The 14562-nt window shown below is 47.2% G+C and overlaps 1 protein-coding gene across 1 annotated transcript in view; it reads left to right on the top strand.

Moving 5' to 3' along the window:
- The window catches only part of LOC308322846 (phosphatidylinositol 4,5-bisphosphate 3-kinase catalytic subunit gamma isoform-like), a gene marked incomplete at both ends in the record, with an annotated part of 33783 nt that extends 23559 nt beyond the window's left edge, over positions 1 to 10224 (top strand). The window contains 7 exons of the mRNA XM_080774336.1: positions 4303 to 4397; positions 4631 to 4777; positions 6574 to 6664; positions 6890 to 7020; positions 7747 to 7858; positions 9546 to 9703; positions 9964 to 10224. Of these exons, the coding sequence (XP_080630462.1) occupies positions 4303 to 4397; positions 4631 to 4777; positions 6574 to 6664; positions 6890 to 7020; positions 7747 to 7858; positions 9546 to 9703; positions 9964 to 10224 (995 nt within the window). The remainder of the gene's footprint in view (positions 1 to 4302; positions 4398 to 4630; positions 4778 to 6573; positions 6665 to 6889; positions 7021 to 7746; positions 7859 to 9545; positions 9704 to 9963) is intronic.
- Positions 10225 to 14562: the final 4338 nt, after the last annotated feature.

Here is a 14562-nt window from a genome sequence, read left to right as displayed (position 1 = left end):
GCCCCATAGCCCCCTAATTCCAATGCCAATTATCGATGTACCGTTCTCCCGTATCGCCATGGATATTGTCGGACCCCTCCCTAAGTCCGCCCGGGGCCACCGGTACATCCTAGTCATCATGGATTATGCGACGCGCTATCCGGAGGCCATCCCCCTCCGCACCGCCAACGCCCGGGCCATCGCCCACGAGCTGCTGATGCTATTCAGCCACGTCGGCATAGCGGACGAAATCCTGACCGACCAGGGCACGTGCTTCATGTCCAGAGTCCTAGCATCCCTGTATAAATGGCTGAAGGTCAAGCGTATACGGACCTCCGCCTACCACCCTGAGACGGATGGTTTGGTCGAACGGTTCAACCAAACGCTAAAGAAAATGTTAAAACGCGTCACGGAAGAGGACGCCAAAGACTGGGACCGCCTCATCCCGTTTGTACTCTTCGCCATTCGCGAAGTACCCCAAGCGTCAACCGGGTTTTCGCCCTTTGAGCTCCTGTACGGGAGGAAACCGCGTGGCCTCCTCGACCTGGCTAAAGAAGCCTGGGAGAGCCAGCCGTCCCCCCTCCGCAGCGTCATCGAACACGTCGACGCGCTCCAGGAGCGCGCCAAACGCATCTGGCCCATCGTAAGAGAGCACATGGCCGCAGCCCAGACGGCCCAGGCGCGCACCTACAATAAGGGTGCCAAGATCCGAGAGTTCGCCCCCGGCGATAAAGTGCTGGTGTTGGTCCCCACCAGCGAATGTAAGTTCCTGGCCCGATGGAAGGGCCCATATGAAGTCGTAGAGAGGAAAGGAGACGTGAACTACCGGGTGAGTCAGCCAGGTAGAAGACGCGGACACCAGATCTACCACGTGAACATACTGAAACGGTGGCATACGCCGGAGGAAGTGCCCCTACCCGCTTTAGTAACCTTTGTCTCCCCGCAGGCCCCGGCCGTGGCCCTTGGTGAGGATCTGACGCCCCAGCAGACACAGGACTTGCGGGAGCTACTCGATCGGAACCGCGACGTATTCTCAGAGTTACCGGGCCACACCTCCGTGCTAAAGCATGACATCGACACCCCTAACGGCCAGGTAGTGAGACTACGGCCGTACCGGATCCCGGAGGCACGAAGGAAGGCAATCAGAGAAGAGGTCCAGAAGATGCTCGAGCTGGGGGTCATCGAGGAGTCCCACAGTGCCTGGTCGAGCCCGATCGTGATTGTCCCCAAACCCGACGGCACACTCCGCTTCTGCAATGATTTCCGGAAGTTAAATGAGATCTCCGTGTTCGACGCGTATCCCATGGCCCGCGTCGATGAGCTGATTGACCGGCTGGGGCCCGCCCGGTTCATCAGTACCCTCGACCTGACTAAAGGGTACTGGCAGGTTCCCCTCACGGAGAGAGCCAAGCAGAAGACGGCCTTCATCACTCCCGATGGACTCTTCCAGTACCGAGTGATGCCCTTCGGAGTACACGGGGCCCCCGCCACGTTCCAACGGCTGATGGACCGGATACTGCGACCCCACCAGGCCTTCGCGGCGGCCTACCTGGACGATGTAATCATCCACAGCGCCACCTGGGGACAGCACCTGGAGCGGGTCGACACAGTCCTAGCCACCCTACGGGCGGCCGGCCTGACCGCCAACGCAAAGAAGTGCCGCATTGGTTGGACCGAGACGGACTACCTCGGCTACACCATCGGCCGAGGGTGCATCCGACCACAGACGAGGAAGGTGGAGAAGATCCAGACCTGGCCACGCCCGGTGACCAAGAAGCAGGTCAAGTCCTTCCTCGGCCTGATCGCCTATTACCAGAAGTTCGTCCAGAACTTCGCCACGATCGCGGCCCCCCTCCACGACTTGACCAAGAAGAACCTTCCCCACCACGTCCAGTGGACGGACGAGGCGGACGAAGCCTTCCGCACGTTGAAGACCGCCCTGTGCAGCGAGCCGGTGCTCGTGGCGCCGGACTTCACAAGGCCCTTCATCCTCGCCACGGATGCGTCCAACACCGGGGTCGGCGCTGTCCTGTCCCAGCCGCTAGACGGAGATGAGCATCCCGTACTGTACATCAGCAGGAAGCTGCTGAAGCACGAGCGTAACTACTCCACTGTCGAGAAGGAGTGCCTGGCCGTGAAATGGGCCATCCATCACCTCCGGTACTACTTATGGGGCAGACAGTTCACCCTCGTGACCGACCACGCGCCACTCAAGTGGATGGCGGCGAACAAAGACCGCAACGACCGTGTCACCCGCTGGTTCGTCGAGCTCCAGAGCTACAAGTTCGAGATAGAGCACCGGCCCGGGACCAAGATGAAACACGCGGACGCGCTCTCAAGACTGTACGAAGACGAGGGAAGTAGTCAAGCTCCTTGCGGTAGCAAGAAACTTAGGGGGGGAGTGTGTGGAGTCTGTCAGGTCTCACCTCAGGGGGAGGGGCGAGTTACCATGACAACCAGGCACGCCCATGGCCGGGTCATAGACTCAGTGTATTATCCCAGAGCAATTCTAAATCAGCTGCGCCTCATTCCGGCCGCCGCCCTGGTTAGCAATTAAGGACAGCCGCAGCCTGTCAGCCGCGCCCTTTATAAACAGCCTGCGCACCTAGCAGTATCAGATCCCTGCTACACACAGACGCTCGCGCAGCATATGCCGTCCACTCGGCGTTGGATGGTAAGTCCACACTCCTCTCACTTATGGACTCTCACGTATGGACTATGTTTATTGTTTGATTGTTTGTATCACCACTCAATTGCTCTCTTATATTCTCACATCACCAGGCTTGTAGGAGTGGGGCTGGAAGCACACGCAGGAGCGTGTGCCCCCCATAGACAAGTATACACGGAGAGCCGCATGCATACTGGAGACCCACCTGGCTCGTATCGGGGACGAGTGCGGAAGACGGGACCCCCGTATGGAAACGGCAGCCCCACAGCTCCATAAGGTCGCAGTAAGACAAACCGTTCACTATCTATCACCCGTGTTATTAAGAAGAGGCACTCATAGTGGCAAATGAGCAGCTAAGGATAATAACGAAGATTGTGAATGAAGGAAGTCACCCTGTCGATGCTAAATGAAGACTGTGAATGAAGAGTGTCACCGTGGTGTTTTACACTGAAGATTGTTGAATGAAGATAACCCCGTAGAGACTAATGGAAGCTAGCAGGCTCTAGATAAAGTGTCACGTACACCCTGTGAAAGAAGACAGGCCCGTGTTATGTTTATTTCACCCTTGAAGAGACTTTAAGTTGGCTTGCGCCGCCAGGCCCGGTGAAAGAAGACCGTTAGAAACTAGAGCGCTTACTTTGTGTTAACCCCCTGACTGCCGTTGTCGTACCGACACGGCCACCCAGTAGATAGAGAGAAATAAGAATATAAATGCTTGTGTATCTTCCTGTTGGCCGAGCCTAAGGGGCCCTCCGTACCATCCCCGCCCGGTACCATACCAAGTACTTTTACTCTAATTACTCACCACCCCGTATCCGAGTACTTCTACTCTAAAGTACTCTTCTGTGCCTTGTGGATAGAGAAAGATACGCACCCCCTTACCTACCTCCGGGGGAGCCTCCTGGCCTCCTCTGGAACCTGGAAAAGAAGAAGAGAAAGAGTTATACAAAGGTCCAGTTGGTAGACTGCCTAGACCGGGTGTCTCAGGCCCCAACTTTGTACTTACCTTGTGCTCTGACCGTATGCTAACATCCCCTCTCATCCTCTGCAGTGACGACTCCCGCCTCGGAGCCGGGACCTCATGCAAAGAATATTACTGTCTGAGTTCTGTTTGTGAAAACTGACTTTGTTTGAACCTGTTGGAGAAATAAAGCAAGGGGCGCCATCGTGTGTCTAACCCCTGAAACTGCACTCTGAGTTGTATTTCCCACCCGACCTCCCACAATTGGAAAAAGGGCTTCGTTAAGACCTCCATATTATTATGGTCAATGCCTGTGTGAAAAGCGATGGGAGCGATTGGTGCAGGCGGTGAGGAGATACGGCAGTGTTTCTGACACACAGACAGACATTCAGACAGACAGACATTGACTGATGATGATATGACGATGATTTGATTAATCGAATAATTAAGATTTAAGCTTTATATTTTATGGGGGACCTATGGGGGAACTATGGCTGCAACTATAGCAATTATTATCATTTGGTTAATCGAATAATTATGATTTAAGCTTTATATTTTATGGGGTACCTATGGGGGAACTATGGCTGCAACTATAGCAATTACCGTATTATCATTTGATTAATTGAATAATTATGATTTAAAGCTTTATATTTAAAAAATAATAATTATATGTATTTATTGTGTCTCTTAATAGTTGCCATGAAACTTCTGGATCTTCTTAGAAACGCTGACCTTCCATCTGAATTTCTGGTGCCCTTTGACCCTCGGATCAAAGCAGGAAGGATCTTGGTAAGAGTAAAACAGACACATGTAAAGTAATGGACACATGTAAAGTAATGGACAAATGTAAAGTAATGGACACATGTAAAGTAAAGTAATGGACACATGTAAAGTAATGGACACATGTAAAGTAATGGACACATGTAAAGTAATGGACAAATGTAAAGTAATGGACACATGTAAAGTAATGGACACATGTAAAGTAATGGACAAATGTAAAGTAATGGACATGTGTCCTTCAGCTGGACAAATGTAAAGTAATGCCCTCCAAGAAGAAGCCGCTGTGGCTGGAGTTCCGCTCCATGCCGTCCCCGGTCTCGGCCACGCCCCCCGTGGGCATCATCTTCAAGCAGGGGGACGACCTCCGGCAGGACATGCTGGTGATTCAGGTCAGCACGCCTCCATCCATCCATACTGTCCAATCACACGCCTCCATCCATATACTGTCTGATTCAGGTCAGCACGCCTCCATCCATCCATACTGTCCAATCACACGCCTCCATCCATATACTGTCTGATTCAGGTCAGCACGCCTCCATCCATCCATACTGTCCAAACGCATGATATTATCAGCTGCCTCAACTGCTGCTATTAGAGAAAACAATTATCAAAAAACTGCTTTAGTTTGAACAGACTATTAATTTGAAGAGAAATTCATTGGATTAATTGCTTTTTTTTACTGGAGCGTTCTACTGCCAAGATGAATGGCGCCAGAGCGGACATTTTTTTTTATAGTTTTAGATAATTACAATAACCTTGTCTATACTAGTGACCAGTGTTGGGACGTAACGTAACGTAAATAACGCGTTACAGTAACGCCGTTACGTTCGGCAGTAACGGTTGCTGTAACGCGTTATTTATTATATTAAATTCAGTAACTTGTTACCGTTACTACATGGTGCGTTATTCCGTTACTCTTCCGTTATTTTTCATGTAGTCTCGATCGGGGGAGAATGAGAAGAACTGTCATGCTTGCCTTGCGGGAGAGAAGGGGGAGGAGGAGGAGTGTGTGTGCGTTTGTGTGTGTGTGTGTGTGTGTGTGTGTGTGTGCTACACGTGGTGATGCGCAAGTTTGTTTACTCTGACTAGTGTCATGGCGGCGCCCATATCGCAAATGGCTATATTCCTCCTTATTTCCTTCAGCTGCTCCAATCCAGCACAAAGTACAGTCAAAGTAAGTTGTTGAGTCCCAGCAAATTATGACGATCCCATTCCTACCGGCTATACCACCGTGTGTTTGTTTATGTCGGTCGCGCGTGTGTGTGTGTGTGTGTGTCGTGTGCGCCGTGTATGCACATCATGTGAGCGAGCGAGCGAGAGAAAAAGAGAGAGAGAGAGAGATAGAGAGAGAGACACTGAAAGAGGCTGCGCGTTCGTGTGTGTGTGTGTGTGTGTGTGTGTGTGAGACAGTGTGCGTAGCCTAGCTACCTTTGAGCGAGAGAGAGAGACGGACAGATACTGAAAGAGACTTTGCGCGTGTGTTTGATTATAAAATATTAATTCTGGTTTTGGTCTTACTTTGTTTAAAATTCCAGACTCAAATTAGTATTGCCACCACCACCAATAAGAGCAGCTATGAGCTATCTCAGCCTATCTGCACAGTATACAACATTCACTGGAGCAGTGGAACTGGAACCCTCATGTTGTTGGTTGTAGCCTACTTGTATTTAGTTGTTTGCTATAAATATGTATTGATAGGCCTACATAGCATCATCAAAATCACCACCAGTCCCCCCTGCTATTGTTATATTATTATCACTGTACTGAACTGAAGGCATGAATGAATGGCCTGGAAGTGGGAGCCCGTTTTTCTTTTTGAGTGGTGCAAACACTCTATTATAGATAGAACTATGTGTGTCCCTGGTTGGCTGGTTGTGTCCCTGGGTCTGAGCACGGAAATAGCATATTTTCTCCACCAAGTGTTTTGGATGTGGGGCGAGCCGAACCGAAAAGTAACGAAAAAGTTACTTTTCGAAGTAACGCTTTACTTTTTGGTTTAAGTAACAGTAAAGTAACTAAGTTACTTTTGAAATGATGTAACTAGTAACTGTAACTAGTTACTTTTTAAAAGTAACGGTCCCAACACTGCTAGTGACTGCATGGATGAATATGGTACTGTAGGGCGGTTGGTTGACATTGTTGTTGGTCAACCATGTGGAAACTCTGGTCAAATCTCACTGATCAGATGCTGGTGGTGATGGACTCCATTTGGCAGGAGAGATCCCTGGACCTTTGTCTGGTTCCCTATGGCTGCATCTCCACAGGACAGAATGTCGGTACGGTACACGCATGCACGCACGCACGCACGCACGCACACACACACACACACACACACACACACACACACACACACACACACACACACACGAATGGACACACGCACACTTTATAACAAAATCGTTAAACAATCTACTGTATATGTGTATACTAATTCAATTCCAATATGTACACAAATATCTTTAAATATGGCCTTAATAATAATGAAGCATCCCATCCAACAGGTATGATAGAGATTGTAAGAGATGCGGTGACCATCGCTACAGTCCAGACCAATGAGGGAGCACGCAACGGAGCTTTTGCAGAAGATGCTTTGTTTGAGTGGCTTAAGAACAAATGCCCATTTCAGGAAATTGTAAGTATAACAGATCCATTAGTTCAAACTGGATGACTTTCAAGTGTCCTATGGCAGCGGTTCCCAAACCTCTTCATGTCAGGGACCCCCAAATTGACACTAATTAGCCCGCGGACCCCCCATAAGAGAAGATTGTTACGGCTCTAGCAGTGACTCTCAACCCGTTTAATTTCAAGGACCCCCCAGTTTGTCATGCATTAGGCTACGGGCCCCCATTTGCCAGTGAGCAACAATGTCTGGGGGTCAAGGACCCCCAGAAATTGGCCACCGACCCCCATCTGAAAATATGTTGTTCCAGGGGACCCCCCCCCCCCCCCTAAACATTCGCTCTAAAAGAATATACAATCAAAGGTTTGCACCACATTTTCACGACTTTAAAAAAATAGCAGACCTACAAAGATCATAGCGCGGCACTCGGTGCAGTGCTATATGAGCTTGTAGATCTGCTATTTTTCAATAGCTAAAAGTCTAACAATGCTTAACCCGTTTTGTGCGGGAACCCCTTTTTGGTGTTTGCATTACGTTATGCTTTAGCTATTGAAAAAAAGCAGATGTATGCTACGAGCTTGTAGGTCTGCTATTTTAGAAAAATCGATGTACGACTGACATAGCTTTTTCAGAAAACTGTCAGGATGTAGAAGACATTTTTAGAATCTGATCTCAGGTCAGAATGGGTTTTAAAACACCAAAAGGGGTTCCCTCCTGAATGGATTAATTTGCTTACAGCACTGCCATTCCGTGGAGCGGTTTGTGAACTCCTGTGCTGGCTACTGTGTGGCCACGTACGTGCTTGGGATAGGAGACCGCCACAATGACAACATCATGATCACAGACCAAGGTATGCAACATTATTGTATGTAGGCCTATAGGCCCTCATTTATCAATCGAGTGTAAAATCTGCCACAGATTCGAGTGCAGGTTTCGTAGTACACCCACGTCGCCACGGCATTTATAAAGTGATCGCAAACAGCTGATCCTTCCTTAATTTCGTTCTGACGTTAATAAATGTGACGGCTGAAATCTATCTGGCACGCCCTATGAAATCAAGCCTCGCCCTCGTTTTTGCGACTGAACACATGTTTACGACCTGTGGGAACCATGGAAACCATGGAAAAAAGGTTTCTCCCGTGCCTTGCCCGCCTCACGCACCTCTCTCACACACACACACACACACACACACACACACACACACACACACGCAGAAGCACACGCAACTTGCAAGCCCACTGGTGTCTTGTTAAATAAAGAACGAACACCTGCATGAATTAAATAAAGTTGTAGGCCTACCCTGTCTGTTTTCCTCTCACCTCGCTTGCTTTGCTGTCATGTCCACGCATGCACGCATATACATGACACATCGACATCGCATCGCCATGAATGGAATTAGTTTGTAGGCTGGCCTATATTAATTTTACCCATTCGTGCACAGTGCACGGCGAAGGCGTGATACTGCGCACTGCTGTGATATTAAAGTCCTGTGGGTGACATGCCTGCATGAGAGATAGGCTATCATGTCGTCAAGGCAGCTCACAATCAACGTTTATGTAGTGATTTGATCATTGATGAACGAATCATAAACATATGGATGAAGGCTTGCCGCTTGCGCTGGTATGTGTTGGCGACGCACGCCGCGGTCCCGTCCTCCCGACCCCCGAAAATGATCTCGCTTTTATCTGAACTGTCAAAACTGTCTAAGCACTTATAAATGGTGAATTATTAAGCCCCTTACGCCTATAGCCTGCTAGTACTTACTACAAATAGGCAAGCTGTATTGTATGCTTGTCATTGTCACTTGGAAATAAAGGCGTGCAGTCCATTCATGCCTTTAAAAAAATAATAATATCATAATCGCATATGCCGCATCACCGCGTCCGCATGCGCTCCAAAATCATCTCACAAGTGCGCTCGCATAACAAGTGTTTGATTAAGCACAAACTAATACATTGTAAACATGTTATATTGTTTTTAATTGCGCGATTTTAATTACTTGTAAAGTTGGAAATCTCTCTTTTGTTTTTTACATACACATACCGTTTTATATTAACATTTTAGGAGTGAAAACATATGTTTAGATGCCTGTGACAGTGTCAGCAGTTCAGACAATGCTGCTCCGCTTGTGTATAGACAGAAAAAAATGCGTACGCCAGCTGAGGAGCAAACGTGGATTTTGCACGTTGTCACGTTCAATTTCAAGCTTTGGCGGAAATGGTAAATGTCAAAAATGTCGGCAATTTCGGCGTGCACCCATATTTTGGCGTACGCACGGTTGATAAATGAGAGCCATAGTGTGTATACACAGTGTTAAATTATAACCATTTAAACCAGTGGTGTTCAACCCTGTTGGAACCTGTTCCACATAGACTTCGGTCACATCCTGATTTAGATCCTCTGCTTCCTCAGGGAACCTGTTCCACATAGACGTATAGACTTCGGTCACATCCTGATTTAGATCTTCATGGTTCCTCAGGGAACCTGTTCCACATAGACTTCGGTCACATCCTGATTCAGATCTTCTGGTTCCTCAGGGAACCTGTTCCACATAGACTTCGGTCACATCCTGGGCAACATCAAGCGTTTCAGGGGTGTCAGCAGGGAGCGCGTTCCCTTCGTCCTCACACCTGACTTCCTGTATGTCATGGGCCGGGTCAAGGGTCGCACCAGCCTCTACTTCCAACGGTTCAGGGTAAGAACGCCTGATTTGACGTGTGCGTGTGCGTGTGTGTGTGTGTGTGTGTGTGTGTGTGTGTGTGCGTGTGATATGCGTGCGTGTGTCATATCTAGTTGGTTATATGCTTTGCTGTTTTTGTTCCTCTCCTCTCCTCTCCTCTCCTCTCCTCTCCTCTCCTCTCCTCTCCTCTCCTCCCCTATCGGACTCGTGCTTGTGTGCGTGCGTGTGTGTGTGTGTCATATGATATATATAGTTGGTCCTCCCCTCCCCTATAGGACACGTGCGTTCAGGCGTACCTGTCTCTGCGCTCCCACCAGCGCCTGCTGGTCACCCTGTTCTCCCTCATGCTGCTGACGGGCATCCCCAAGCTGAGCAGTGCAGAGACGGAGGACATGCGTTACCTGCGGGAGGCACTGCAGGAGGAGAGCACGGAGGACGTGGCCAGGGAGCACTTCCTGCAGCAGATCGCCCTGTGCGAGGACAAGGGCTGGACCGTGCAGGTCAACTGGTGGATCCACAACATCATCCACCACTGAAGAAGAGCGCTTTGGAAAACACCTCTGTTTAGTAGCCAAAAACGTCAAGACGTCTAATTGAGGTCTTTGTAATGGATGCCACGGGCGTCAAGACGTATCCCCTTTTTTTTCTTTTTTTTTTTAAAAATATTCTTAAAAAATATATTTCTTTTATTTTCCTCCATATTTTGAAAATTCCTCTAATCTGGTGTACAGGTGATGACATGCACATTACATGCATAATATAATTACAAATTATTTCTTTCTTTATAATGGGAGAATTGGTACTCAGAGTCTAAACTGGTGACCACCAGGTGGCGCTGAAAGAGTTATCCCATTCTGACCTGATATCAGATTCTAAAAATGTCTTCTACATCCTGACAGTTTTCCATTCTGACCTGAGATCAGATTCTAAAAAAAATCTTCTATGTCAGTCACTCTTCGAACACCAAAAGGGGTTCCCGCCCAAAATGGGTTAACTCCATTGGACCCTCAAACTGTCTCTGCTATAAAAAAGCAGCTTACTCCACCCGCTTACTCTCCCCCGCTCATGGAATTAATTGACAATATCCGATAAAGTCACAACACCGACTTGTGGCAGCATTGCATTGTTTAAAAAAGACCACACTGCTTGGAATAACGTGTTCCTTCCACGCGCTACGTCCAACCAGGGAAACTCCCCCCTGTCAGGTGTAAAGGAGCAACTTGGACACTCAGGCATGAAGGAAGCATGAGTTCAAGTCCGTTGCTCTCCCCTTGTCCCCCATATATGGGGACTAGGTTGGTGGAGGGTGTGTAGAGCCCAGGATCACATAAGATGATTGACACAGGGGTGAAAAATGAGTTACAAAATCGTGGGATAAAAAATAATTAAAAACCTGTGTGAAGTGAGGGGATTTGCGATATCATAACATATAACATCATATGCCCACATTTGCTCAGTGACAGGCGAAACAAACCTGTTCTGAAACTCTGTTCATTTTTAATGGCATTGTTTAATGTTTGTGTGAGTGACAAAACAAACATTAAACCTGTATATAGGAGGGGCAAAAAATAAGGTTTTCTTAATTTCCTGAAAAACATTATATGTTTCATTTCCTGAAAAATGGGACATTTTGGAGTTAGTGGTTTCTTCCTGACAGCAGAGATATGCATTATTAGGCCACAGATTATTTGAACTCTGAGAGCCTATACAAAGGGAACCACCTGGACCATGAAGGGACCAATATGGGTCCATTTGGTTCCGATTAGCCCATTCTGACCTGAGATCAGATTCTAAAAATGTCTTCTACATCCTGACAGCTTTCCGAAAAAGCTATTTTTCTATGTCAGTCGTTCTTCGATTTTTCAAAAATGGCAGACCTACAAGCTCGTAGCGCGACACTCGTCTGGGGCTCATTCTGTTGTTTATCATCGGTCTGGGGTTCATTCTGTTGTTTATCAACGGTCTGGGGCTCATGCTGTTGTTTATCAACGGTCTGGGGCTCATTCTGTTGTTTATCAACGGTCTGGGGCTCATTCTGTTGTTTATCAAAGGTCTTGTAGATCTGCTATTTTTCAATAGCTAAAGCATAACATAATGCTAACACCAAAAGGGGGTTTAACTATCGACTATCTAGCTGTGTGTGGAACCCTGGTTGGAACACCCTCCTGGTGGTCGAGAACCAGTACTGTAAACAAAGGCCTATTCATACTCCAGTTTTAGGCGACAAGGTGACCACCGCAAACTACAACATGATGTCACACTGCAAGAAAACTACAACATGACATCACTGAGCCACGGTGGTTACAACAAAAAAAAACCTTTAACTACGAAGTAGCCTAAGTAATAAACACTTTTGTTTGGTGAACAAAGGCTACACTCCTGTTGAATCTGTAGTGTGCATGCTCCTGTAATGTTAATTGAATTGATTTATTAGCAACATACCATGACCACTTGAATAATTGATTTATTAGCACCATATCATGACCACTTGAATAATTGATTTAATAAGGTAGCACCATATCATGACCACTTGAATAATTGACAGAATGTAGAGATATTCTGCTTCCTTGACAATGTTGATTTACAATATTACAATCACAATGTTACGTAAAATTAGGATTTGCATGTGAACGTTGTAATGACGAAACTAATAACACACATACAGTACAAGTTTAGTTGAGTGTTTGTGCTTTTGTTGTTTATCAATCTGTATTAAATACAGCTAAAATAAATGTTATTTTTAGCTCATAAAATGTTTGCACTTTTTCCAGACATATGCATGCACTGTGCTTTTGGCAGTGTTATTTTATTCTACTGCGTTGATTGTTAAGCCAATTTAACCCATTCTGACCTGAGATCAGATTCATACGAGGTTTCCAATGGACACACACTGGTCTGATTAACCCATTCTGACCTGAGATCAGATTTTAAAAAAGTCAGTCGTTCTTCGATTAAAAAAAATGGCAGACCTACAAGCTCGTAGCGCGCTGAGCTTGTAGATCTGCTATTTTTCAATAGTTAAAGCATAACATGATGCTAACACAAAAATGGGTTCCCGTTCAGAATGGGTTAAAGCAGGCCACATGTGTGGCCTGTTTTTATTCACATTAATAATTAGTGCATATCATTTTGAAAACATGGATATCATGAACAAAACAAATGATCCTTCATCGAACTGTTTTTTTTGATTGATTGAAATATTTATTAACAGTTTGCAGAATTACAGTATACATTTCAAGCACAAACTCAATACAAAGACTGTTAACTGTGAGTGGACGACCCAATCAAGCATTACACTTGTTTACAACAGGGTCCACCATGTTCAATTCATCAAAGATGAATGGTCATTGGTATAAATTACTGTATGCTTTCTACCACCAACTTTGTCCTGAATAAACTATAGTAAATGATAACAAAAGAGATTATATGACGGTATGAATGTAGCATAATAGGTAGACTTGACACTTATTGTCATTCCACAGTTCTTAGTTAATTGAACAGGACTTAATTTGCACAGCAGCTGCAGACCTTGAGGTCTCTATGTGGGCGGGGCTCATTGTAGTACAATTAAGGCCACATGGGAGGAGCAACACACACACACACGCACATGCAACCACACACATAGCCTGGTTAATAAACCAGACCGAATCAGCCGTTGGCAAAAAAAAATTGCCTGCCGGCGGATTTCGGCAGGTCTGAGAAAATGTTTCAACCCGCCGCCCTGGAAATTAAATCCAAGCTGAGCCTCCCCAGACTAATATCCCGCGGTCCGTGCGATATTAGTCTGGTTTATTAACCAGGCTACCACACACACAGTGACACACACGCACGCACACACGCACCCACACACACACACACACACACACACACACACACACACACACACAGTGACACACACGCACGCACGCACCCACACCCACACCCACACACACAGTGACACACACGCACGCACACACGCACACACACACACACACACACACACAGTGACACACACACACACACACACACACACACACAGTGACACGCACGCACGCACATGGGTAAAAGGATGAAGGGAAAGGAGGAGATAGCGGTGGGGGGGAGGCGGGGGGGGTCCATGTGGAGGAAGGGTGGGTGCTTTGAAGGGGTTGGTGGGTGGGGGGGGGGTGATGAACTGCAGGGCATGCATGTGGAATTGGGGGCAAACGGGAAACCGCCCCACCCTACCCCACCCTACCCCCACCCCCTACAACACACTCCCTCTCCTGGTGTCAGATCAGACTCACCGCCGCCCGGACCACAGCGCTACACCACATGACCTCAGCAGACCGCATGGATCCTATCCATGGAAGTATACTTTACTTTATTTTCTCTTTCATTTATTTATATATTTTTTTATTTTCACTTTTGCTCTTTGGGGGTTGTTGCATTTGTTTGTCACTCCCTGTGTGTGTGTGTGTGTGTGTGTGTGTGTGTGTGTATCTGTCTTTCTATGTACCTAGATCTCTCTCTCTCTCTCTATGGGCCTGATTCATTAAAAAGAAATACGCCACCGTTACACTGTGGTGGAAACAGATATCGTATTTATCCGTCCGATCAAGCTACGTTGAGATGACGTGTTATTCAGAGAGCGGTGTGTACCACAGGTGCGCTGGCGTATCGCAGGTGTATGTCATACTGAATGCAGTGGGTGCAAAGTGATCGGAAAAGCACCCGACAACCTCATTTGCATTGATCCACGCCCCATATCGCACCATAAAAGGCTTCAAGCATGACTCAGCAGACAGCAGTTTGGTCTGTCAAAAAAAGAAAAAAGGCTTTGCAGCCGCAGACTATGCGGCTTCACAGCCGCGGTCAATGCATGAATATAGCCCGCACTCTATTAATATGTCCAC

The sequence above is a fragment of the Protomyctophum bolini genome (assembly GCF_963924005.1).
Source record: "Protomyctophum bolini genome assembly, chromosome: 10".
NCBI lineage: Eukaryota > Metazoa > Chordata > Actinopteri > Myctophiformes > Myctophidae > Protomyctophum > Protomyctophum bolini.
The sequence above is the reverse complement of the archived record's forward strand: the minus strand, read 5'-3'. Positions and strand labels throughout refer to the sequence as shown.